We start from the raw sequence: 26,830 nt of genomic DNA on the forward strand, positions 1-26,830 counted from the left end.
ATGAGAATGCAAAATGTTCATTGAAGCAAATCAAAAGCAGGTCAAATGGACCTGTTACATCGTGAATGAAATCAAATTGATGCCATCAACACAACACTGAAGAACGTCAACTTGGGCCCTTTTGTATTACTATCACGAAAATATTTTTCCAATCTAATCTAAATACATAAATCCCAAATATGCACAGCATTTGCTACATATGGTGTGGGGTTAAAAAAGTGTACATTTTAGATCTTAGGAGCTTGGGTTTTCTCATACCATGTTCCAAGTTCAATTTGGAAGAATAAAACATTCCTATAAAATCGTTTTGTCCATAAAACTAGACTGAGTAGTATTGAGCGTATGGTATGTTGTAAAACTTTTTATATGAAATCTACTGCAAGACGCCTCAAAAAATGAACATGTCAAAAAATGCTCAAATAAGGAACATGTCAATTTAGAGGTTATTGTTTAGCATGTGAAAGAGGGCAGATAATACTTTGTTGCTTTATTTCATTGGAAGATGCTGGGACATCTTGTAGGTAAAGGGAGATATGTGCCCAATATTATTGTGTTGAGTATTGGGCTAACAAACTTGGTGGGCCGTAACCAGTGAATAAAAAACAGTTTTCATCCAGAAATCCATTTTCTTCCCCCATCTCACCTTTGTGTAGAGAAGGCTGAACCAGGCTGTCAATCAGAATTTGCACTTCAGACAATGGTGACCTTCTTGTGACTGTCACGTGTCACTGCTTTCAATGACCAGAACAAGGGGTTACGGAGGAAGACGGAGTATTGAATAAGCACTTATAATATATATAATAAACAGTCAACATTTGAATACCAATTACAGTGCAGTTTATTGTTTTTAGGATAGTGTTTCTCAATAAGGGTTCAATGGAACCTTAGGGTTCCTCCAGAGGTTCCCTGAGCATATTGTAACTCTCACATCACCTCCTAGGGGTATCTCCATATCAGTAATTATCATCAAGAATTCCATTGAATCTCTGGGTTTTCTATGGTTACTCCAGAGGTTGCTAGGGGTCCCTTGAGCAATAAGCAGTTTTTATCTCATGTCAGTAAAAGTGACCCCAATTATCTTTTTGGCTTTCTGTAAGGGTGACATTCTTCCAATTGGACAGCAAAGTAAGAGGAGTTCTTCCTAATGACCACCACGCTAATATGCTTTGATATAATAATTATAAAAGCATTCCCTGAAGAGTTTTTTGAGAAAGGCTGGTCCAAGGCCAACATTTCTTGGTGGACCATGGTGCCAACATGGCCAGGAACCAGATTCATGATTTTAGCTGAAGGCCCAGATATTCTCAAATACTACCAAACCTCTGACACCATGACTAATGAGGGGGTCTAATTTTACTACTATTCTTGATAATTTCTGGAGGGCTTTAATGTTCATCAATTGGCAGGATACAGTCCTGTGAAAATGCTGTTGTGTCCCCCTGTAACATTTTTTTCTATCCATGGTATAAATAGGCACAGCCTACATAATAGTGGCAACATTGCTCTGGATTCAGGAGACATGCAGCATTGTTGCCACCTCTTCACAGTATGCTGCACAGGGTAGAATACATAGACAAGATTTATTTTAAATTGATATTCCTCACTGTCATGCTGGCCGATCCAATAGAAGGGGGAATTCCAATTTGTTCTCCTACTTCTTGTTCTGCTTGCTCTGCTGGGTCAGTGACCCAGAAAGTATTACAGTTAATACATTGGCAGCTATCCAACATATCATCTCATACACCTTCATCTCTCAGGACAGGCTTACTTTACAGCAGGAGGGGCGGGAAGGGGTTAAATAAATTTGATTTTCGATTGTGATCTGCATAATCGAATAGGGATTTATCTTAAGATGAAACCACACAGACTAAAAAAAGGAAGCAAAAAAAAAAAAGCTTTATTTTTTTTTTTTTTGGTGACATTTTAAAAAGTTACAACTTTTGCAAAAAAAAAAAAAAAAAAATAGATCTTTGGCATATACTGAGAAAACATCTCAAGGTAACAATATTCCCTCCCCAAGCAGAGATCTCCAAGCCAAGTGCTCCCAAAATAAAAAAAAAAATACAAAAAAAGCTTCAAATATATATATATATATATATAAATATATATAGGAATGATGTTTAAATAACCAAAACGGAATAGAAGCCACTCCGGGCTGAAAAATACAAATATATATATAATTCCCCTCATTGTGCAGGCCTGAACATGGCGATTCCTAAGATTTGTCATTATAGATTGGCACCGGGGGAGGGAGGGCATTGGAGTCTTTGGCGCATGTCTAAGAAGCTGAAAGGGCCCGTAAGAAAATGTACTTCCACCACAGCTGCAAGTTGCCCCAGTGTAATATGTTATCCCATCTGAAGGGAGAGGAACCTATTTGGCAAAAGAACACTAGCTATAAACATCAGTTCCCAAATATTTCAGATCTCCATCAAGTTGCGGATTTCTGTACGGTTAAAGCTGACTCTTGAAACATATAAAAGCGGTCCTTTGGAAGTCTTTTTCATAATGAAGATGGAGCATCCCATTCCCCTCCTGTTTGTGATTGGTTTCCAGCAGCTCAGATAATGGTGAAGAGCCACATTTTTGTTCATTATCATTCAAGCAGGCTTCTACTGTTTTTTAGGGACTCCAAAAGCAACCGGAGTTTCCAACTTGGCCCATATACAACAACCATTATTAATTATTTATTATTTATTTTAAGTACAGCAGGAAGAGCAGACTCATTGTCTTGGCTCATACCAGCAAAAGCAAATCATTAGGTTTAGGAGTGAGATCTGAGTGATGGAGTCCCTAAGCAATTGTAGAAGTCAACTTGTAAATAAACCCATCAGAATCCAGATACCAGTGATAAATAAGTTCTGGGTCGACTACGCCTTTAGGGCACTACTGTTTCAACTGGCAACTTCACCATAAGCAAAAGAAATCTGTGGCGTCCTCTAAAACCATTAACTTTACACTTATCTACACCGTTTGTTCAATACACATACATAACAATCCATGATAATATTATACAATTTTGGCACAAACACTGCCTTGCACAGAGAGCCTGGGTGTGTATTATCACATTATCAGTCCCCCATTACCAACAAGTTAGTGCAACAGACGTAGCATTAGCATGGAAATTTGCCAAAGGTGACTCAAGAATACAGAATGTGCATCCTAAGACTTTATCCCCAAGGTAATCTACACGGAATGTGGATTAATACCAAGGCGGGTATTAACACCCTAGTAAGGCACAGTGCTACAGCTCCCTTAGGTGGAATGGTATAGCCAAAGGAAATCTGAGATAGAATTACAGTAAATCAGTATTACAAAAAATCTTAAAAGGCACAAAGTAACCTCAGTTCCATTGACCTGTAATGAGGGCTGATAATGGCAAAGACACCTGTGGAGCAGAGGCTTTTTTTTTCCTAGTCAATACTGTTATTTTAATTACTCTCAACCTATCGCTTTCCCAAAAACTAGCAACACTCCTGTTATAAAAGCCATTCACCTTCCAGCAACATTGCTAGCTCCTAGTGAACTGATAGGCTAGGTTCAGCCACAAACGATCTGCCTCCTCCATGCATTTTGTTCGCCAAGCGGCTGTCTTACCAAGGCAGGCATATTGAACCTCTGCTGACTTGTTGCATCTCTGAAATAAGAAAAACTGAGCAATCTGAAGTCCCAGCTCTGCTCCTTATTCTCATACATCCATTAGAGAACGCATTTAGTTTTCTCTATTGAATGAAGGAGTCAAAGGTATATCAGAAAAGGTATAGGCTGTAAATCTTGTGAGAGACAAACAAAGCTAATGAAAGGTTCAACCTGCCAAAGCCTACCCAAAATTTTAAATACTGGGTGACGTGGCCCCCTTATTTTTTTACACCATCCAACTCAGTTATCTGTTACTAAACGTACCGCATTACTTTCGCTTTCAAAACCTCTTATGCCATTCATCTTAAAAGTCCCGTTTACCCGATAAGGAAGTATGAACTCATGGTCCCATCTGATTCCAGTGAAATTTGGTATCGCTTGTGTGACCTTATAAAATTTAGGAAGGAGGCACTAAAAGACCAGTCTTTTCTCTAATAAGCAAACAAGATCCTTTTACTGTACAGCTACAATAACAATCTCTATATCTGATATATACTTAAAAAAAAGAGAATACATAATATATATATTTATATATGGAGAGAGTGATTTGAGATCTCCCCACCCTGCTACAGTCCCTGAAAAATTACATATAAAAAACAAAAGGCACTTGTGTCTTGTGATCTAAAGAAATAAAACAGGAGCCTCTTTTAAAAAAGTCGTCCACCCCCATCCTATGACTGGCAGTCTTGTTGAGTCCCACCCGCATGACTATTTGTTCCAAAGCAAACACCAATATGTAGGTTTTGGCGTTATGTCGTTATCGTTCTTGGTGAACATGAAGTGATGAAACAGAACTGTGTGTCAGGATGTCACCTGCGGATAAAAAAATAAAAAGTTACTAAAAGTACATATAAACACAACCACATGTTGTTTAAAACAGCGGACGCCAACTGGCGGTCCGCAGGTCTGGCCGGTGCACCCCTGAGTGGGGTCAGGAGGACTCCGCTGGGAGGGTGCGCTGGCCAAGGCCGCAGACTATGTCCCCCATATAGATAACAGGCTCAGGACGGAAGGCAGGTTGTGTCTCTAGCGGGTTCTGGCATCATGAATTCACTATGGGGCATGTGCGGTCCAAAGCCTGTAAATTTAGCCGCCTATGAGTCCGAAAAGGTTGGCGACCACTGGTTTAAAAGATCATGCTCTGTATATTTAAATCTGCCGCTTTCCTAAATTAAAAGCTGATGTTTCTACTAAATGTCCAGAGTCATTTGGCCAAACAGCGCATTATAAAAAGAACTTGTAAAATTATGTAAAAACTTGTAACCAATGCAGAAATACATCCTTTCATGAGCCTTCTGCCCTATTCTGGATTTATTGATATGATTGACTTCCTGAGACTCCATTCACTTACCTGTTTCATCTGAAACTACTTTGTGATACAGAGAATTTGGCGACTGTCCTCTGTAGGTGGAGGTAATCCTCTTCTATCAACTGTGAATCAAAGAAAGAGAGGTAATAAAGAAAGTGCTAAGAGATTCGAAAGTCAACACAAACTATACCAGATTTCCCACTATTGTGTGATTGGAGGAAAGTTAATCCATGCTGGGTTCCTGCATCACTTGTCTTGTGTGCCATCAAGCATTTTCAGTTTCCAAACATCAATAAAGCTTGAAATGAAGTTGACTTTAGCATTATTACCTTACTGTAGGTATACTGACCACAAAAAAAACACCCCCACCTATTTACAGCTGGCAGACAAGGTTCTGCAATATTAAAGGGGCATCGGTACAGAGGGTTCCACATAGCCTACACAGGTTGAACTGTGAAGTCATGTTATTTTAGATATTCAATATTTGAAAGACAGTCATTAGGGTTCACAGTTCAGGTCATGAGTACTCACCTTGAGTTGGTGGACTTTCTCTTCCAGTAGCAGGATATGCCTTCTAACCTCTTCCGATTGCTCCTGTGATAATACAATGGGGGCACAAAGAGACTCCCCAACATCTCTAGAGGCCAGGTCTTGACCTGTAAATGAGAAGTTAATAATTGATTATTTTAATCTATACATCTTTCTGTAACCAACAATTGATTACCATCACAATTAAAGCTGAACTTCAAACACAGAGGCAACTGCTCAAATATCACCCCATTATCAAAAATTGATCTAGTGTTGAATTATAGCATATATATATATATATATATATATATATATATATATATATATATATTTTTTTTTTTCCTGTTTAGGCGAGTAATGCCTTAGCCATGTCTGATAGTCACTATTAGGAAAGCCTTTCGCCATCAGACACATTCTCAATGATGCAGGACAGTGACAACTGACCAGTCTGTAAGCTTGCTTTGTCATACACAGGTAGTCCCCGGACATCTGACATATGGACACCTCCTAGATACGAACAGCTTGCTGCTTGCCTGCTTGCTGTGTGCAGAAACGAGGCTTGATGCGGGAGGGGGGCAGTTTGCATGACTTGCAGAAGAATGTTAAAGAAGAAGAAATAATTTAATTATCCAATGACCGCAGCTACCTATTACATGTGGGATTTAATATCAGGTAGTCCCGAGTGAAGGGCACCCTACATACGGACAACTCCTAGATAGAAATGGGGCTTCCCTGCTCGCTTGTGTGCAGGACAGAAGCTTGATAAGGGGGTGGGGGGGCGCAGTTTGCATGACTTGCAGAAGAAATCTTTTGCTCAACACAGCTGAGGTTGTGGATGATCTTAGGGGATTTAGCTCTTTCTGTAGCCTCTTGTAACTCCTTACAGACCAAGACAAACTCTGCAGTTGTTTCTTTTTGCATATCAAAGCACAGCTTGCTTCAGAAGTTATTGGATGTCCAGGCTCCATAAAGTTTTTTTTTGCTTTGTTTGTGATTAACTCACAGTGAGGATTTTATACAGTAACTGACACCACGCTGTTAATAATATGTTCAAACAAACATCTGTCCTAATTGCATTTATTAAAATAATGTACCTGTTCTGACCTACATACAAATTCAACTAAAGAACAAACCTACAGTCCCTACCTCGTCTCGTCTGTAACTCGGGAACTGCCTGTACTTATTAAATATTTTTTACAGAGATAAAAAGTTTTCGGCACTGACAGCTTTGGCAAAGTCACCAAGTTGTCGGCAAAAGAATTTTCATGTCAAAAAAATGTCAATAGATTACCAGACCCCAATGCTTAAGAGAAGATCATTGTTTGGATCTACATACACTTTAATAAAAAGCTCATAACAAACAATACTATGATCTGACAGGACTCTACCTGTTTTAGGGGTTAATATTTTAGCCGTGTCTGTTTGAATGTAAAAACATGGCCAACTTTGGCATCTTCAAAAGTTGAATAATATTGACATAATTTTGCAACCCAAAACAAATTCTTCATTATCTATTAGTATCTTCCAATTAGATTGTTAGATCTAGAGTACTCACCATTTTCTCCTGGGTCTCTGCCTTCTCGCTCTGACTCTGGAACTGTGTCATCTCTTTCCTGGTCCCCATTGGCAGCCTTTTCATCTTGTATATTTTGAGATCCTCCAGTTTCTTCGCGGGAGAAGTCAGACCAGCTCTCCAGGTTTGTTAATGCTTCTGCGTCTAGACTAAGTCGGATGTTACGCACCAGCAACCTCTTCAGCACCGTCACTAGGAGAAAGAAAAAGAAGAGAATGAGAAAGGAAAACAGTTTTTCCAAACTAAAACTCCACTTAACTCGAGGCCTTCACTTATTACTATTCAAACAACTTTATACAAAACAGGCAGCGATAAATGGAAGGCACATTAGATCTAGGTGTATTAATCAATATCTCAGCTGCAGGTGAAGGCTCGAGAGTATGCCTGTCTCTCTTTAAACCCCCTAGCGTTCTGTCCTAATTTTCATGCAAAAAGCGTTACATTTTTTTTGCATGGAAATGTATTTTGTTTTTATTTATATATATATATATATATATATATATATATATATATATATATGTTTATTATATCAAGATTTCTTTGTATTGGACTCAATACAGCTATTTTGTATTGAATCCAATACAAAATTATTCGAATTTCCCGCCATTCCTCCCACCCGCACCTACGTCACGGGGAAACGCCGGAGATTATATTATATATTATATATATAAAGCAATAAAATCAGAAAATTTATTTATTGAAAAATCACTTTTCTTCTTTTGTCCTTTATGGCAGCGTGGACAAAGTTGTGTTGGAGCTATATACAAAAAACACAATATTAAAATTTTAATTGGTGTGGAGGAGACCTATAAGTGAAATTGAAGTGGAAAATAATCTGGTCTCTTTTTGTGCCCGGCAGGATTGTGCTGTGTGCCAAAGATGTGCAGATCTCAGGGCTACATAAGCAGAAATAAAAAAAATCCTTTGGCAGGTAAAGCAGCTTTCATAATTATATGTATTTCATTTATTTAGCTGTATACCTGGAGATTAGCCTAGCTGCCAGTAGCGTGCCAATATGTGAATTATGTAGCCAAGTATGATGATTCATTCTAAAAATGCAGGTAAAAAAAATCCTCTCCAATAAGGAGGATTAAAAGACATGACAAGGAGGAGATAGGCTTCTGTGAAGGTGCCACTGGTAAAACTTTGTGACATGTCCTGATTTAGGAAAGAAGGTGATAACTGTGCTAACTGGTTATGCTGTGTGATATCAACAACTCTTTATTATTATATAAATTCCCCACCTGCTTTAAATTATATTTCCTTACCTTCTTCCAGAGCTGTGCTGGCTACATTCCCTCCCAAGTTATGAGCCAAATGTTCCATAAGCGTTGTTGGATCCCCAAGACTGTCTTCTTGCCCCAAACCAGCTTCGTCCAGAGACTTTTCTGTAAAGGCAAAGAAGAGACTTAAAGGTAGGGAAATGCAAACCCACTCAGCATTAGCAAATGTTATAAAGATCAATGTACTCAAAGTAAAACAAAAAGTAAAACAATCTCCTCTAGGAAATCAAACACAGACAGCCCCAACCCCACCCTGACGTGCAGCACTAAGTTTCAAAGACTTTCACCAGGGATGCCAACTGCATGAAGTCTGTCTGCTTCCTCCCACACCCCAAAAACGCATTGCTATCTGTAACAGCTTTGTACATGATTGGTATATTACTGCACATGGAAAGCAGGGAAGGATCTGAATGATCACTGGAAAATGTCATTTAAATTTTTAATGGAACAAAAAAAAAAATAAAAACATAAGTATTTATCAAAAATTGGCATCCCTTACCATCTTTAGCAACAGACTCTTTCAGGGAAGCACCATTCTCACTGAATCTGCAAAACAGGGAACAGAGAATGAACAAACAATGAACAAAACAACACAACAAAACGTTTTCTAATAAAAATCATGCTGAGCTGAATTTTTACTTTTGTCCAGCAAGTTTCCAAGTTGATAATTACAACTTCCGGTGATAATTTGTCTACTCCCTGGAGAATGAATGAGCAGGGTGATAATGCCGATTCATTCTCAAATGAGCAGGTTTAGGGTGACATAGGAAGCTGCCAATCTATACCAGGGGCAGTTGTGTATTTGAACAGAATTTCGGCCTAAATAGTACAAGCAGAGGAATTGCAATGTGTATTTAACACTTTGCCCATAGGTTAAATCTAATAAGCATTCCCTCGTTATTAAGCCTCTCCAACTTCTGCAAAATAAAAAATAAACACTTTCACAAGGCAAAGAATATTTGTTTTTGTCAACCTTGTGTCTGTAAGGGCCATATAAATGTATGATCCACATGATGTACATGTGCAAGTACATAAAGTACATTTAGGTTCTTAAAAAAACTTTTTTTTTTAAAAGCTGATGTCTAAGCTAAGCAATTGTCTAAATACAGAAAAGCATTTGTATTATTACCTGAATCTTGGTATGCTTTGTAATTTTTTTTGTACAAATGTCCAGTAATTAAGTTTGTTCAGTAATTAGGTTGAGTTTCTATATTAGGACCAGTCACTGTTACAGTAAAAGAAATATCCTGTGTGACATACGAGTCCCCGGAGTCATAGCTCACGGTGCTAATAGGTTTAATGCTCTCCTATATAGATGGAGGGGTGAGGGGTAAGGGACTAGGGACTAAGCACACCTGTCTTTGCCCATAATGATGTATGCCCCCAAATCAGAATTTCAGGATTCAGCCAGGAAACCAGCATTTCTACCACTGAGCCACAAATATTCACATTACCTTAATTGGTGTGTTGTGTCATTTCAAATGAATGGCATCCCCAATGCACCTGATTTGTAACACAATGTAGTGGCTAGCAATATATGTTAACAGTTGGATTTCTGGTCCTTGATGGTGTGTTATGCAGCCCATTTACATGGAATAAAGCTAAGCCCATCAAAATGCCCTGATATAAATCTGAACTTTTTAGCCCTGTGGATCTCTACATTTATATAGTCACCAAATCATAATATCCTTTTATGTGATAACCAGGGTAATGTATTCCATAAATAATAAAATGAGGTCACAAAAAGTTTACAACTTATACAGTGCACTTACTCTGAAGGGCTCTGTGGTAGTATAGGTGGATTATTATAGGAAGGTCTTGGTTTAGATGAAGAAGATTCAAAATGTCCAGTACTTTGTTTGATCAGAGAAAACCAGCTGTGTAAAAAGAAAGAAATAATTTGAGTTTCATGGGATGATGACATGTTAACATAAGAATAATATACACTGCAGCTTCTGTAGTCTATACTTGCTCTGAATGATGAATGCGCATCAAACCCACAATAAGCTTATTTGTATTTTCTTTTCCTCCTGTAATCTGTCTATCATATAACATATTAGACTGACAGCTCTGTGCAACATCTGTGACTACAACGAATGTCACTGTGCAAAGCCAGAACTAAAGGACAGGAAGTCACCATCATTCCAAATAAACTGTCACACATTTATTTGCATTATTACATTTGTAAAACAAAAAAGACATTTTGGATCATTGCTGGGAGAAAGCGATCTACTGGTGCTGTGACTTTAAGTCCCTTATAGGAAATATAGCCCACTCAGAGACTGCAGGCAATACTAATGAATTGTTCTTGGTCTTCATTCTGCCTTTTTTGCGCACAGACTTTGTGTCCAATTAAAACAAGTGTATACATCACCCAAACAGTCCTGAGGTTGAACTGTTTGCAAATCAGCTTACCTTCCCTTATGAACTTACATTTTTTTCTCGGATGTTGTAGAGGCCACTAGTTCATAGATCTGTGGTCTGTCCTCCCATTTGAATATGACAAAGAAGGCTTTGTTATCTGCAATGAGAGCACATATAACTGTTTTAGCATTCAGTACAATATAGGTGGAATTCTTTCGTATGGTAGAAGGAGCCAAATCATGGAAATAAACCACACTCAGAACACAGTCGGTACAATGAGAAAAGGTGTAGAGTGATTCTCAAACTGCTAAACTTTACCAGCAGCATAAGCGACATTTGTTTAGATCAGTGTTTTTCAACTTGGGTTTTGTGGATCCTCCAGAGATTGCTATGGGTTCCATGAGCAATGAGCAGTTTGTACCTCTCAGGTCAGCATAACTGATACAATGATCATTTTGGCTATCTGTAATAGTGACAATCTTCCCAATGGCCAGCAATGTGCTCTGTGGATGATTATAGTAGGGTTCCCCAAGGACCTGAAAGGTATATTAAGGGTTCCCCCATGGCAAAAAGACTGCTCTAGATTCTTATGGTGTATGTCTTCCACAAATATTACCATTCGGCTGGGCATAAAAGGTCTGACTTAGTCCCATGTGAAAATCAGGTCGCTAGTTACTACTCATGAAGATTTCCAATACTAGCTGGAAATCTTAATACAGCCTGTCAGGCCCTTCCCAAAATGCAAGTCATAACGTAAGAAGTGGTGGGTATTTGTAATACAGCTACGCTCCATGCAGCTGCACACTGGGAACATGGAGGGAATTCTAAAAACAAGATGCAGATCCCACCCCTTCCTCAATGGAGGTTACAGATAGCAATAATTAAATCACTGAGGTTCAAACTCTTCTGTTTTCTATACAAAAGTTAGGAAAAAAAGAGTTTTAGTTGGAATGTGACTTTAGGATTCTTACCAGTAGCCACCTCTCGAGCCATCGCTGTATTTAGCTTAATGATAGGACTCAGCATCAGCTTCCCATCAGGTGTTGGGGTCAGTGTCCGACTTTGGCATTTCAAGACTAAACGTTCATCCTGCTTCTGCAGCAGCATCATAATGTCATCCAAGAGCAAGACATGAACATCTGTTAAATGAGAATATAGGGGTTAGTGGCAATGGAAAGGAATAAAGAATATATAGGCTTATTCGGTAAGACAGATTAGAGGACAATGTCCAAAGCAGAAAATGGTGCAGATGTGGTTTCCATTACACTAGAAGTACCTTTAATTTGATTTAAAAATATTTTATCAGTACTTAATTGTGTGTGTTCAGAGTTCCGCCCACTGACCCCTGTGACAACTCTTTGTGGTGCCCTAACCCTAATCCTTCCCTTTAGTATGTGACCAGACAATTGTGAACAAATGACATGAATAGAGAAAAAGAAAGATGATAGAAGTTCTCACCTACTGACTTGTCCTTGCTGACTCTCCAAGTAAGCGATCCCTCATAGATGAGATTTTTCCTGCTGATATCAATATTCTGCAGAGAGAATTTTGTATGGGGTGATTATCAATACCATAGCATTTCATCAGCACTTCATCAACCTTTTCAATCAGCTAATAAATACAATTATTTAAGAGGTGGAGATATGAGACATCTTACTTGTTACATGTTACATAATGTTACATTTGCCTTAGGGAGGGATAGCATGAAAACTCGCACAAAAATGCAATAGACTTGACGATCTTGGTAAAGAGAATTGCATTTCACCTTACAGGAAATCAGCAAGAAATAGAGATCTGTTAGGAAATAATCTTTACTCCCGAGTTGCTATAATACTGCAGCCGTACCTCTCAGGGATTGGTGTGTGTGCTGTTATTTATTTGCATTCTCTCCTGGTTAAAACAAATGTTATCAAATATTGGAGGCTGATCTATATACTGCCGGTTGATAACAAAAGCAGTGTTCTGGCTGATGGACCAAAATAAAACTGTCAATGGCCACAACTTTTAGACCAATTACAAATTCAGCACAATTACACATTACAGTAACACTTGCAATATGCGTAAGAATTGCCTATTTTTAATGGTACCCCAATGCACCTGCATTATAGCACTTCCCAGAGTCTGCCAGAAGCAAACTATAGCGCATTGTGTTAGAAAAAGTCATGCATGTTGGGTACCCATTTATTTTTGGTTAATGTTTTGAGTATCCATTATCAGCATTTCACAGAACATGACTTGGCCTTTAATGGGCTCCTAATCAGATAGGGGAAGAAATAAAAAAACAAAATATCAAGTAATCCTTTTACCTTGAACTCGTTGAACAGAGGGTCATTGCTCTGCTTCAAGTTTGACATATCAAGACGTCTCTGGTAATCAGTAAGTTTCTGCGAAGGACAAAAAAGAGAGTATTTGTATCTATACGTCTGTCTAAAAATAAGCTAAAAAAGTAGGCATAATGATCCACTACACAATCGTATGTGTAGCAGACAGTACTGGAGAATAAGTGAATACACGAGAGAATGAAAGTGTGATCCATGAACATCAATTGTCAATTATCTATGAAAAGTCCAAAATAACCTCTGCTGATGTCTGGACTGCTTATGAGCACCCAGCATGAATTGGGGTTGAGGTAAAAGGACACAAGCATTTGGTTAGTTCAAGCAACTCACTGCATTTTATAGGTAATTAGGTTATTCCTAATCAACACCTTTTTTTCCGGCAAACAGCCCATTGGCTTTTTTCTAAATATGCTCCCATGATTGCAGCAAAAATGACACGTTATTCACTCATAGTTATATCTTACCATCTTATTCTCCATCTCTCGCACTTCTGTATTGACATGATTCAGGATCTGTCTGCAACACTCTGCTGCCTTCTGTACTCTCTGCTTTTCCACTTCTTCATCTAAAAGACACAGAATTTAAAGGTTTTATATTTTTTACTTATTTTTAAATTATTTTACTTTCCATATAAAGCCATCTGATCCAAAAAATGGACAATATGAAATTTGCTGATCCAATAGACCACATAGCCACAAAGATTGATTTTTAACTCTTCTGTTAAGGTAATATAGTACTTAGAAAGTGCAGAGCAGGGAGAAACAAGGGGTTCTTCCTTCCTAACACAATACAGTGCTCAGATTTTGAGCATCCAAATGCTAGGCCTATTACATGATGGACAGCTATTTATGATGCATGGACAGCTCTCGATAAGTAGAACTGAGTAGGGTGGCTTTGTCACTCGTCTGGGACTCTGGGGAGAGCAGGGGAGGTAAACCTGCCACAATGCATACTATCGCCAAGCATACGTTTAGGTTAAAGTGACTCAAAAAATTCCAAAGTTTCTGAAAAACAAGCCCCCACGTATATTGGCCTTCCTGCTGCTCTTCCACCACTCTGCTGCTCTGCAGTTCTAACCACCACAAGTGCTTTGTGTTGGAGCTTACACATTATTGATGTCACCCACTTCTACATGTTATGCTCTCCAGGCCTGGGAATGGCTATATGTTCCCCCATACTTTGAATTTCCAGGTATAGTGTCGTGCCTTCGATGGAGCAACGAAAAAGTGAAGGATCCGAGTGAAGTTATGTACAAGAGCATAACCCCCTTAGCGGTATTCAGAGTGCAGCTCAGGATGGATTTTACATACTAAAATCTGTAATCCCGAGTCACGCTCGGGGTCGCTTAAAAAACATTTAAAAAAACCCCACTTACCTTGTTTCGTTGTCGTCCCCCGGCGTCCTGCTGGTCCCTGCAGCTCCTCCGGACACGTCTTCTTTCTCTGATTTTCTCCCAGGGTGTGCAGGGACAAACTCCGGAATTTCCCGGTGACGTTGGTGCGGGCGGGAGAAGCAGCGGGAAATTTAAATATTTTGTATTGGATTTATTACAAAAAAGCTGTATTGAGTCCAATACAAAGAAATCTTTATATAATAAATATAGAATTATATTATATATATATATATATATATATATATATATATATATATATATATATTATATATGCTACTGTGCACTTATATGTTTAAATATTTTTTACCAGATTTTTGTGTTTTTTTTTATTTAAAAATTATTATGTAATTCATTAAATATTGGACATATTTTGGTGAGTTATTCCTAAGAATTATAGGCTTACAATGTAAAATAAATTTCCATGCAAAAAAATGTAACACTTTTTGCGTGGAAATACAGACAGAATTAGAACACTAGGGGGGGTAAAAGTGGGCTTTAATGAGATTTTTACTTTGTTCTGAATGGTCAAAGTCAGAATTCCCTGTTAAAAAAAAACCCAGGACCCCCAACATACCTAAGATAAGCCCCAACAAGTGCCATAACTGCAACCATCAAAAAATGATCAGGTGACTTCTAGCAAGCACACCCAAATAGGAAACCCAAGAAAAGCCCTTCTGTATAGTCACAAAGGAAAAATTTTGGTGGGATTGCCTGTCCCTCCTGAGTTCAGTCTTTTGTAGAAAATGAAGCATGGCGTCTTCAAGGCAGTGGGAACAAAACTAAATTAACAGGTAGCTTTCCAGCAGCCTACTCTTGTAATTGGCTGTCACTAACAATGAAAAGTTAAAGTTGATCCAAATCCTGAATCACTGAATTTTAGACAGATCAATGGGAATTCGTCTGTAATTGCAGCATTTTACATAATGGGAAATGAACATTTCTAGAGATGTACACTTTAAACCAGCTGATATTTTCTGATATGGTCTATCTAAAAGTGGGGTCATATGGGATTGGGAAACAGTCACATGAAGTCATATATTGGTATATAGGTTCAAGTGAGTCTTAAAATTCCAACACGTGTCTCAACACTTGCATCTTCAGGAGATGTAGGTAGTGCGATATCAAGAAACTATAAATGGATGAATAATCAGTTTGCATTAATTATCTGGATAGTTATAATAAAGCGTTGGTAGTCAAGACTATACTTCAAAAAGTCTTGACTACCAACTCTTTATAATAACTATGCAGATTTTCTTTTACCTATTCCTATAATTTTATTTCATAATGCAGATGTATCTTAGTGATCCATGTAAAGAATTTATTTTATTGAAAGATCTAAGGCATATTGGACAAGTTTTACAACATTGCTTATTTATATAGAGAAGAGTGAGGCACTTACCTGTGAGGTTTGCAATGTTCTGAAGTAGTAGGGGGTACTTGGTCAATCTCTGCATCTCAAATGGAATAATATCCTTTAACTGTAACCGGCGGCATTGAGGATTGCTCTCTGCCTCCTGGTGACAAGAAGAAAGAGAACAGTTTGGATAAATTAAACTACAAGAGCAAAATCTCAAATGTATCTCTTGAAATGCAGGCAGTAATAAAGGCCAGCTGTATCCAGAAATCTAAAAACTGCAGCATTTGCCTAATTTCACAACAGCAATGTTCCTGTAACAGAGGCAATCTGCTTTAATCAAGTGATTGAAGGCTTACCTGAATAAACTGGGTGAATCTGGGGTCTTTTTTCTGCTTCTGTTTAAGCTGTTCCAGAGCAAATGGCTGTCGGCTACAGAACCTCGAAGATATCTTCTGAAACCATTGTCCCTCTGGACCATCAAACTGGCAGAGAAAAAGTGGCAGCGCATGAATAGGTATATAAAGCAGACATCGTTGCTTTTCTAATTCCCACTGTACAGCACTATTTGGTGCATCTATTAATACAAACAGGTTGTCATGGAATCTCCCCTGGAGAGTTTTCACTGATCTCTAATTCAGGTCCCTGGGGGGGGAACAGTTGGAAAATGCCAGGTTTGTTAACCCTCACTAAACAATGATCTGCAGCCTTCCAGGTTTTTGAACCATTTACACTGTTCAAGTGCTTTAAAGTGTTGATCAGCTTTTAATGGCATGTGTTTCCATACATTGCATTGCATAGCCTATTTATTTATGAGGAGCTGCCTAATGCACTACCATTTCTGGCAATGCATTGTAAAGCATGTTAGTGAATTGCAATGCATTTCATAGCGCTGCAATGCACGTCTGTTGGTACAAGGTGCATTTAGAATAAATGGCACTAAGTTGCACCCACATACAGTAAGTAATGTGCGTTGTTCTCATCTTAGGACATTGGCTGGAACTCTACAGACTGTACCCTGTTTTGGAGGTGAACTGAAATCCAAAAGGAAAATAAACATTTTAATTTAACCCTGACTTTCCACCTGTATCAGAGAATCAGTGGTAACCTTTTTGTCTCTCCACAAGCAGAAGATGACATTATGTTCAGCCCTGCTGCGCGCCTTTGTTTCAAGATCCTGTATTGCCAGCAAGCCAATGTCACACTTTGGGGCTATTCACGCTATTTTGCTGCAGGACAACATTCATGTCCCCTCAATGTACCCTTTGAGCACACTTAGTTTGCAATGCAGAGAAACACTAGCACGTGTTGCAGTTTGCTGCCATAAAGTTCAATGTTTGGTGCATTGGACAGTCTATAAATGAATGGTCCTGCACACTTGCATGTTAACACTGATGACCAACTGTTGCTTGGAAATATGCCATATTCCTTTTTTTTCTGTTAGCTATAATGCTGCAGAGCTCTGTGCTGCATAAGCGAAATAACAGCCCTACCTATCAACTCAAATGTTCTAACACAGAATTGAATTGCAGAAATTGGAGGGGGGTGTATTGTTCAAGTTACTTTTACTGGATTGTACATTTTTAGAATGCCTGCACAACGGGGAAGTAGAGAGGAGATTATGAAAATGGAGGCAGTTGGTGGTACAAACTCTATCTGACTGCATATCTGTGTTTTTTTACCTGGACCTATTTATGATTGGAAAGTGTCATGCTTTGTGTGTGCCCACCCCTTTATGGGATACCGATTAGGAAGGGCAGGAATACTTATGAAGGTCCTCTACTCACCCGCTGTAACAATGTGTTCCCGATTTCCTGGATTAAGGAGTTGTTCTCTAGGCGCAGTTTTTTCAAGTTTTCCAGGAACAAGGCTAGAGTGACGGACACAAAACTTAATGAGTAACAAAGAATAAGAGAGACACAAAGGAAAATGCATGGAGTAGACAGTCTCACCATGAGCCTCAATAAGGTCATCCAAACTGGGGAAGATGTTTTCCAGCTCCATGGTAGGTATCCACGTATTCTGCATGGGAAGGTAGAAGATGTCATGCAGGACATGCAGCATTCGAACGTGAGCGTGCTCAGTGAACAGCAGTTCTGTAAAAGATAAAAGAGAGTAAGATGAATAAGAGGGCACAAGTCTGTCCAACACATTTACAGCCAAATTGCAAATTAAATATAACTCTAACTAGTACATGTATAGGTGAAGACTGAAGTGAGTGACCATAGATGTCATTCAACATGGTAGACTGAGGATGTCTGGTGACAAGGAGGAAGTACTGCAGGGTTTGCATTTTTGGGAAACATTTGATAAAAATAACAAATAAGATTTGAATTGTGCTTTATTATGCATCTATAACATATTTCCCAACTAAGATTCTTGTGTTTTATGGATGTGTTTTTTGTTTTCATTATGCTATATTATATATATTTGGCTTTTATTGTCACACGAGGGATTACTGGACCCCTGTGCAACATCATGGGTGCCTTTATAGCCATTTAAATCAATTTTATCCTGTGATGAAGAGCTGGGTGATACAATCCATTAGTACACTTGCTACCATGTGGAATTCAATTTTAGTCTGTGTGCTGAATGCAGTTACAGGGTTCCAGAGAGCAGAGAAGCTCTGAAGCTCCCAAAATATTTTATGTTTGGGTACCCTATGTGATAGCAGAATCTAAGCACATGAACCAACTAGGAAAACAGAAGTTTGTGGCATATCGTACCATTGATGACCTCTTGCCGCTTGATTTCGCTTTTCGTCAGCCTGAGGAGTGTTTCAGGGGGGACGAGTTCCCGCCAGTTTGGTGGGTCGTTCTCGCTCTCCAAAACGCGCGGCTCAGTCTCCTCAGACTGGGGAAGCAGAAAGGACGGCGGACCCTCCGAACTCCCTCCAGGCTCAGGACTAGAATAGAAACATTTTACAGTTACAAAAAGGGGGCCAGTGCAACAAATACTGCAAAGATTTTATTCCCATCTAGTTCATCTGTGTAATTTGTGCTCATAAATCTGTGTTCCTGTTCTGCATATTTGCCCACTCATTTCCTATTTTTGTCTGCCAACATGTTCATCTTCTATTTCTGCCTGTCAGTCTATCCAACCATCTCCTATGTCTGTCTGGCAACCCACTCTCCTTTGCTTGTCCATCTGTCTGCCGCTCCACTAATTTCCTATTCTTGTTTATCCACTGGGCCACCCCATGTGTCCAACTGTCCAACCGCCCGGGCCCGCACGTCTGCCTGTACAACCGCCCAGCCCGTGCGTCTGCCTGTACAACCGCCCAGCCCGCGCGTCTGCCTGTACAACCGTCCATTTCTAACTTGTGTACTATAGAATGCAGCAAATACAGTAACAGATAACACGCAGTACTTGAATACGATTGCAGGCGCTCTACATATACAGATGGATCATGAACAACACAGTAAAATATCTCATACCTACCCACCATCATTGCTGTTGGTAAGAAAAGCCTTGACCAGGGGACACCATTTGTGCATTAGGACCGCAGAAATATTAGATGTCCGAATTGTTACACCATTCATTTACATCTTTTTGAAGTTCAAAAATTTTAACAAGATAACTTAAGTTGCAAGCAATTTGACAACTGGGCCAATCCACAAATAAGATCAAGCCCTCTGGTCGAGACACATCCTAAAAGAGTACCTGTCACTCACAACTTGCAGGCAGCAAGTTTAATCTTGGGAAGCAGACACAGCTTAAAACAGTTTTGATTTTTTTTTTTTTTTTTGCTGTAATGATCTTAATAACAGGGCAAAAACAACAGGTACACTGGAAGCCATATAAACATTATTGCTGGACTTTGAACGCTATTATAAATAAAAAAAAAGGAGAGTCAGTGCATATGCCAAGGGGCATTGTCCTCCAAACCTACGTGAAGTTGCCTGGCTTAGAGCTGGATTTGCTTGAAGAGAGCTGCATGTCGTTTGCTCGGGCTGCAGCTTCCAGATCCACATCACTGCGAGAGCGCGTCTGCTTGCCTTTGGCTGAGCCCCGCTGGGAACGCTTGCGCTCATAAACTCGCAGGCTCTCCGAGCGGCCCAGTTTACTAGAGTTTCTGTCCAAGTCGCACCAAAGATTTGGAGCAAGATGCCGCGTCCCATACCCAATGAGGAGGATGAAAAGATATAGTGGTGGTGAGAGAAGACATGCAATGGTGGAGCTGACAGATGCAGCTATACAGAATGAAATGGAGGGGGGAGCTTTACATTGATGACAAGCTTAACAGAGAATGGCTGCAAAAGGTAATGTGAATTGATGAGAAGGAAGCAGGAGAAAGAATGCCACTGAGTGCAGGAGGATGGTCTAAGGCAACTGGTGAGCGCTACCTAAATAAGAAGCTTTAATGAGGCCAAAAAGGATTTTATATATACAGTATATATGACAGCATCAAAGCTGAACTTCGAGTAGATATGCAGCAAGCACCAACTAATGCCGTAATGTATTCCTAAATAAATAAATGTGTATGATTAAAAAAGCTGGTGTAGGCAACAACTCATCAATCATTACTCATAGGGGCACATCTGGGATAGCATGTGATAACAAGGATCCAAACAGAATTAGAGAGCAGACTGATGAGCTCCTCGATTCTCAATACGTTTCCATTACATGCACGGGTCAAGAGGTGACCAGTCTGTAATGCTTACCTGCAAGAGAGATAAGTCAGGTCAGCAGCCTGGCTTTGCTGTCTGGCAGGGTTTTTAGGAGTGGGTTGAAATAGGACCTCTCCTTTATAAAGCCTACATCCTCATTTATATATAGGTGTTCCTGTCACTAATACAAGCTAATACATAGTTTACAAACATTCTACAGATTGATTTGGGGAGCTGCAATGTTGGCTAATGTGCTGTAGAGCTCCAAGGATCATTCTTGTTGCATAGCTGTTGTGTTGAGCTTCTTAACTGCAGGTTCGTATCAGCACAATATTTCAGGCTTTTCCTTGGCTTCCTAGAATACTTACTTGGCGTGTGCTCTATCTGGTGGTAGATGTAGGCTTGTTGGGTCCATCCAGTGCCCCAGAAGGCTCTGTGCAAAAAAATGGAAAAAGCGCACTCCAGCCAGGACACATACAGGCGAGCTGCCTCACCGCTATTGCTATACCACTTCCTCTGACGTCCATCCCACTCATCTTATGACTACACCCCAATCAGAGGGGATGGCATGAGTCTAATGGTGAGGTATGTTTCCTCTATTATACCTGTAGCTCAATACCATGGCTTTGAAGAAAAAAATATTTTCTGGCAGAAGTGCTGCTTTCTCCATTTTTTGATGATACACTTTAGGGTCCAATACAATTAAAGGGTTCTTCCTATTACAAGGATTTGGTAAAGAAAGGGGAATAAGGGCACCAAGTGGAATTAAAAAGTTACCTAGCCACTAGGTGTGGCCGAGTAACCTAAAATTCTTAAAGTTTAATTTGCTAAAACTCCTACGGCTTTCCAAAGCAGACAGACGTCAACCTTGTCTTTATATCTGATATAAGGTGTTACATCTCCAGCAGGAATGGTCACACTCACCTCTGGTACAACAATAATGGATAACAAAAGTTAAACTAAACTGGCTCTAGGGTCTAGATTACACCTAGCAGGGCATTTAATTGGGCAGCCTAATAGCTGAATTTTTGCAGACTGACAGAGCAAGCAAGTAGGAACAACCAGTGTGAGGTTTTCAATACTTAGCCATGCTCTATACAGAGCTATTAAGAGAACAATGAAATCTCCTTGAATGTTAAAAGTCCGAACATGCACTGACCTTTTCTTCCGTCTGTGAACAGAGCAGGCAAGGGTTAAAAATTTCCATCAAACTCTCCAAAAAGAGTGCCAAACTTTTAGCAGATTTTAGGGACTGAGGATCATCACTGTGGTATAGACTGTCAGTACATTAAACGATGCAACACAGAACGTCACAGGGTTTACAAGGAGACCCACGCTACAAGGCAAGCATTTATAAACACCGAACAGGGGTCCAAAGACAACAGGTAACAACTGGAACTATGTTAGGAATAAACACCTAAGCCAGGACGGGACCAAATGGCATAGCACACACGTGGTATTAGCAGCACAGGATCCACACTGAAACCTTAAAAAACTTAAATAGAGTTAGGCCTAGTACACATGACCCCATTCTTATCTGAAATAGAACTTTAGTGAATTCAGCAGCAGAATAATTGTAAGTACCCATTTTTCGGGCTTCCAATTAGGTGTGGATGGATCAGATGAGTTGATAAGCATCAAAATCAAAACTTAAAAAATTGGCATCTGCAGGTATGTACTAGGCCTTAGCCTTCTTTTTTTCCCAAATGCTTGTACAAGCTCCTAAAGTATTTTTCCTAATTCATATAATGCAAAAGTCACTTTGCAGAAAATTAGGCAAATTAATCTCCGCCCCTGAGGAACCTAATTCAAAGCATGATTCCTATTCAAGAAACAAAATAGCTCTGAAACGCAGGCTTTTTAAATGACTAAAGAGACTGTACATCTCTTAATACATAAAATTCCTAAGCTTTATGTGATAACCTAAAGCAGGCTGCAGAAATGCATTTACCTGTGTACCTACAACATGCTCAGCATTCTCTGAAAACACAGATTTGCTAGACAGAAGGGGTGTCTACTGTTTTCCTATGGCAAGTGTGTCTGGTTTTAAATTATAAAATGATACTTACAGAACCTGCACAAGTACTTGGCCTCCCTGCCTAACAATACCAAATTAGCCAGGGCGTAGACATGGAAATGTAAAAAGTTTTACCAGATTTAGACATATGGACAGATGATAGATGAGGGCTTAGGACAACAAATAACACCATGTAGAGAATGACGAAAAATAGACAACGGAAGACACTAGCAGCAGCATGCGACCCTGCAAAGCGTGCAGGGTAGGTGCACAATGGACAGGAATGAGAGGCTGCTGCGCAGAGGCACAACGACAAACATCTATTTATCAGGGGGGAACATTTGGTTTGGCCAGGTCCACAAGGAGCAGAATGTAAGTAGGAATAGGCAGCAGCGCTGGCAAAAGCCTGTTGGATTTGAAGCTGCAGTGGATACTACTACTTCAGATAAGCAATATGAACTGAACACCACTGGATAAACGGTGCTGGTGAGAAGGTTCAGTAGTAGCGCAAATAGGGTAAGAAACTGAGTCTTTCCATACATAGAAGTACAATGAAATTTAAAGTATGCCAAAAGACAAGAAAGAGCATTTGAAGGGATTAGGATTGGATCCAAAGCAGCATTGCACGGCAAGAAGGGTCTACATATGAATTGCAAGGCCCCCAACCACTGCACTATGCCAAGTGGATGGACCAACTCTAGCCAAAACTTTGAGCAAGCATTTAGAGTCTCTGCTAGGGTTTATATCATGTCCGTGTCTACTGGGGACACAGAACAAGGAGTATTGGGAAATTATATTTGGTGAAGTAGGGAATGGTTGCAATTTCTTGTATCGTTGTCTGGACTTTCCTGTGCGGGTGAAAACTGCAACCTGCCATTTTTAGTATTGATGTCACAGGGACAGAAAATGAGGATTATATCGATAGCCATTATAAACTATGTTTTCCATTTGAAAGGAAATGCAACACAAAGCAGGTCAAATGCAGCCACCAAACTGCCATGTGAACTACTCCATTGAAATAAAAGGGATTTTGTTGACATGCGCTTGATATGCATGCCAATCAAAGAAAAATAATGCATACCATCATGAGCCCAAAGAGTCCTGGCAGAAATTGGACTCTTCCCTACTGTATTTATATCTAAAAAAGTTAGGCTTTAAGCAGGAGGTAAAGCAAGGTTGCGGACCTGGCAGGTCCAGTCGGCAGACATAAAGACGGTAATGGCACCATTGACAGTGCTTAAAAGCAGCAAATGCAGCGAAATCACCATAGAACTCTTTCTACAAATGTCACCATTACCTGTCATTCTCTGCACTGTCCTCTTGCTGGTCTGTTGGGCACAGCTCTGTGGTTGGAGACCCCTTGGTCACATCTGTAACATCCATGGACGACGTTCCATCAGACACTGTGACAGAATACAAAACAAAAGATTTTTTTATCTTAATTAAGTGCTGCCCTAAACACTTACAAGCCAGCAAGGCGAGCAACAATGTCTGTTATTTTAGATAAGAAGGACGAGCGACCCACACAATGAATTCCCCATTGAAATGCACAGTGGTTAATACTGAGAAGTAGATCATTGATCCCCAAGGACGGTTTTAGGCACAAGTCAAAAATGTTACATATGTACCCAGCCTAGGAGCTGTTTGGTACAGAGACCTTTCACAGTCATTATTAAACAAATTATAACTTCAACTGACCTGTGTCACTGTCGCTGGGATCACTGGGTGGAGGGTGTATGGTGACGGATACACCAGGCTCTGGCCCATCATTGGTGGCTTTGGGTTTTACAGTGTTGCTGTCGCTCCTGTCAAAGGTCCTCTGGCCATGACTGATCCTTCTCTCCTGGATGCCTTGTTTGTCAGCTGAGAAATCAGAAATGTCTTCAAGTCAAAGACACCTTTCACATCATCTTTTGAACAGATTACATTTACATTATAATATGTAACAGCTCTCAATCCTTGGCTTCTCCCAGAAAATAAAAGAGCAGTTAACACCACATAAAGGAAAAACAAAATGGTTAGTAGGTGACAAGGGAGCACCGCCGCCCACCCCAGCCAATGGAAAGTTATTCAGAAAAGGATTTGGAAAGCCTCAGTTCCACTTCATTGTATCCTAGATTAAGCAGCAAGCAGGACACTGGTAATTCTGCTTATGAAAGCCCACCATTGCCTTTTCCAAGGTTTGGGTCAAGTACACTGTAGAAACCATTAAAGGTCATGATCCTTCATTCCTCAACATTTTACATGTGTTAGTCATGTTGTAGAAGCCAAAAAGGGTCCTTCAGGTTCTACTGGCTACTAGGTTTGGGTTCGATCAAGGAAATTTGAAGAAGACTGCAATATCACAATTTCAGGATTTCACAGCTCTAAGGAGTTCCTTTTAACCTGTTTGCAAGCCTATAGTATATCTAAAGCAAAACATATTTTTTAAAGTTTGGATCACTTTCCAATCATAAATGAGGGCCAGAGAAAGACAGCTGGGATTGAGAGCCACTGGCAATGCAACCAATGTCAGCTAATGGCTGACAGGAGAATGTCTAATTAAAAAGATCCTGTGACCAATTTGAGGGCTAAAGCACAGCTAATGTATTTTAAATGCCTATTAGCAGTGTTTTTCATTGCATAAATGTATTCATTTACTTTCAATGTGCCTTACAAATTCCAGCAGAATCAATTTCTTAGCACAGCCCCCTTCTTTCGGAAGCGTCTAAATATTCTCATTGCTGGCCCAGCACCTCTGCACCCCCATTCGCCTCCTTTTATAACTATTTATGTTGCTTCCAGGGGAAAAGTAAAGACAAATACTATAAAGATTCACTTCAGTGCCAGTTCTGTGTCTGCTAGGGCTGCTGACATCACATCAAAGATGGTGGCACCCAACAGCGGTTTCAGGGCTCAACTCAAGGGAGGCTTTACAAGGACCATGGTGATGGGGAATGTAAAAATACAGAATGCAGGCAGATAGGGGTCAGGAACTGAACCCCAACAATAATTAACCTTTGTCATTGATGGGCATATGTTGCCCTAGAAAAAAAAATAAAGGGGAACCTCAAAAGCAACAGAAGCTTCTTCAGTTTAACTTATGGCTTGGCTGATGAATGGAAGATAATTTCCAAGAAAGATCAATATAGTTGCACAGACACAATAATGGTGTCAAATCATTAGGTTTAATAAGTTAGCATATTTCCTATTTTAGGTACAAATGTTCCTTGAAGCTGCCATTTAACTAATCAAGTCCTAACCTAATTCAAGTTCTCTAACAAGTTCATAACAATAGCTGTGGGACCGAGGCTTGTAAACCGTATATAGCACAAGGGTCTGAAAGTAATATATTTTACCAATAAGTAAAGTAAATTAGTAATATGTGACCCCCATGCTTCAAACCTCCCCCTCCAATGGTGAATGTATGATACATTCCGTCATGCATTTGGCTGAGTGGAGGGAGTAGAACAGGTGAAATGTTGAGTTGTTTTGGGGGGAAGATAAATGGGTCTAATATTTGGAAGATACCTTCGGGCTCAACCTTCGGCCTGGAATCAACATCTGTGAAAGATACGGGAGGAGCAGAAAGAAGAAAAAACAAAACAGGGCATGAAGGCAAGCTAAGGCAAGGCAACACCACCCACACACCCTACATATTACTGAACATTACCATAGAGTCATCTGTACACAAAGGTGACAGCCATCCCACAGAATAACCATTATTCAGTCTTAGGCTATGTACACACGTGCAATAATTGTTGTTGGAAAGGATCTTTAACAATCTTTTCCAACGATTAACAACCGCACAATGCACCGTTCTGCTCTATAGACAGGGGTGGGGGAGAAAAATGGAGCGGCACCCCGCTGCGCTCTCTCCCACTTCACTTCCATTACAATCATTCGTCGTCCATTGTCCGTGGATCCGCCACGACGGTCGATCGGATGATGGACAACGAGCGATGTACACACGCAGGATTCTCGTCCGATAACAGCCCTGAGCCGATTATCAGGCGAGAACTTTTGCACACGTGTACGTAGCCTTAGACATCACTAGAACTTACATGGCTGCTTCCAAGGTGTACAGATCATTTTGCAAAAGGCAACAGTCATGCATCACAAGTATGGAATAAAAGCAGAAAAAGGACTGCATAGCAGAGACACAACGTAATTGCTTACTAAGGAAGAGCGATATAACATACCACAGACTCTTAGCAAAGAGTACACATACATTTTAATATATTAGAACAGTTTTTCCTCAACCTTGGTCAAGTGCATACCAATATCAGAACCTCTGTCTGAACCTCTTTACAAAGTCAGAGCTAGTTTTGGAATAGAGCAAATTGGACCATTGCCCAGGGACCTCATTTTCTCCAGGGCTCTGAACAAATGGAAGAGGTGAAAGGAGCTTGAATGGTGTGCATTTGGAGGCCCCACTTCAT

The 26,830-nt window shown here is 39.9% G+C and overlaps 1 protein-coding gene across 5 annotated transcripts in view; it reads right to left on the reverse strand.

The window, feature by feature from the left end:
• Positions 1-2,683: 2,683 nt before the first annotated feature.
• ARHGEF1 (Rho guanine nucleotide exchange factor 1) overlaps positions 2,684-26,830 on the reverse strand; it is a 69,746-nt gene continuing 45,599 nt past the window's right edge. For 2 of the 5 annotated variants that reach the window (XM_072426679.1, XM_072426684.1), the window contains 22 exons: positions 25,920-25,952; positions 24,108-24,272; positions 23,707-23,812; positions 21,552-21,563; positions 19,675-19,857; positions 18,509-18,687; positions 17,735-17,878; positions 17,570-17,652; positions 16,142-16,267; positions 15,828-15,942; positions 13,500-13,600; positions 13,003-13,080; positions 12,155-12,230; positions 11,668-11,835; positions 10,766-10,853; positions 10,105-10,209; positions 8,832-8,878; positions 8,318-8,437; positions 7,032-7,241; positions 5,480-5,604; positions 4,991-5,070; positions 2,684-4,452 (listed from right to left, as the gene is read on the reverse strand). In XM_072426679.1, coding sequence (XP_072282780.1) covers positions 4,996-5,070; positions 5,480-5,604; positions 7,032-7,241; positions 8,318-8,437; positions 8,832-8,878; positions 10,105-10,209; positions 10,766-10,853; positions 11,668-11,835; positions 12,155-12,230; positions 13,003-13,080; positions 13,500-13,600; positions 15,828-15,942; positions 16,142-16,267; positions 17,570-17,652; positions 17,735-17,878; positions 18,509-18,687; positions 19,675-19,857; positions 21,552-21,563; positions 23,707-23,812; positions 24,108-24,272; positions 25,920-25,952 — 2,339 coding nt within the window. In that variant the 3' untranslated portion in view covers positions 2,684-4,452; positions 4,991-4,995. The remainder of the gene's footprint in view (positions 4,453-4,990; positions 5,071-5,479; positions 5,605-7,031; positions 7,242-8,317; positions 8,438-8,831; positions 8,879-10,104; positions 10,210-10,765; positions 10,854-11,667; positions 11,836-12,154; positions 12,231-13,002; positions 13,081-13,499; positions 13,601-15,827; positions 15,943-16,141; positions 16,268-17,569; positions 17,653-17,734; positions 17,879-18,508; positions 18,688-19,674; positions 19,858-21,551; positions 21,564-23,706; positions 23,813-24,107; positions 24,273-25,919; positions 25,953-26,830) is intronic. The other 3 variants (XM_072426682.1, XM_072426680.1, XM_072426683.1) reach the window with 3 other exon arrangements.

The sequence above is a fragment of the Pyxicephalus adspersus genome, chromosome 11 (genome assembly GCF_032062135.1).
Source record: "Pyxicephalus adspersus chromosome 11, UCB_Pads_2.0, whole genome shotgun sequence".
NCBI classification, from domain to species: Eukaryota; Metazoa; Chordata; class Amphibia; order Anura; family Pyxicephalidae; genus Pyxicephalus; species Pyxicephalus adspersus.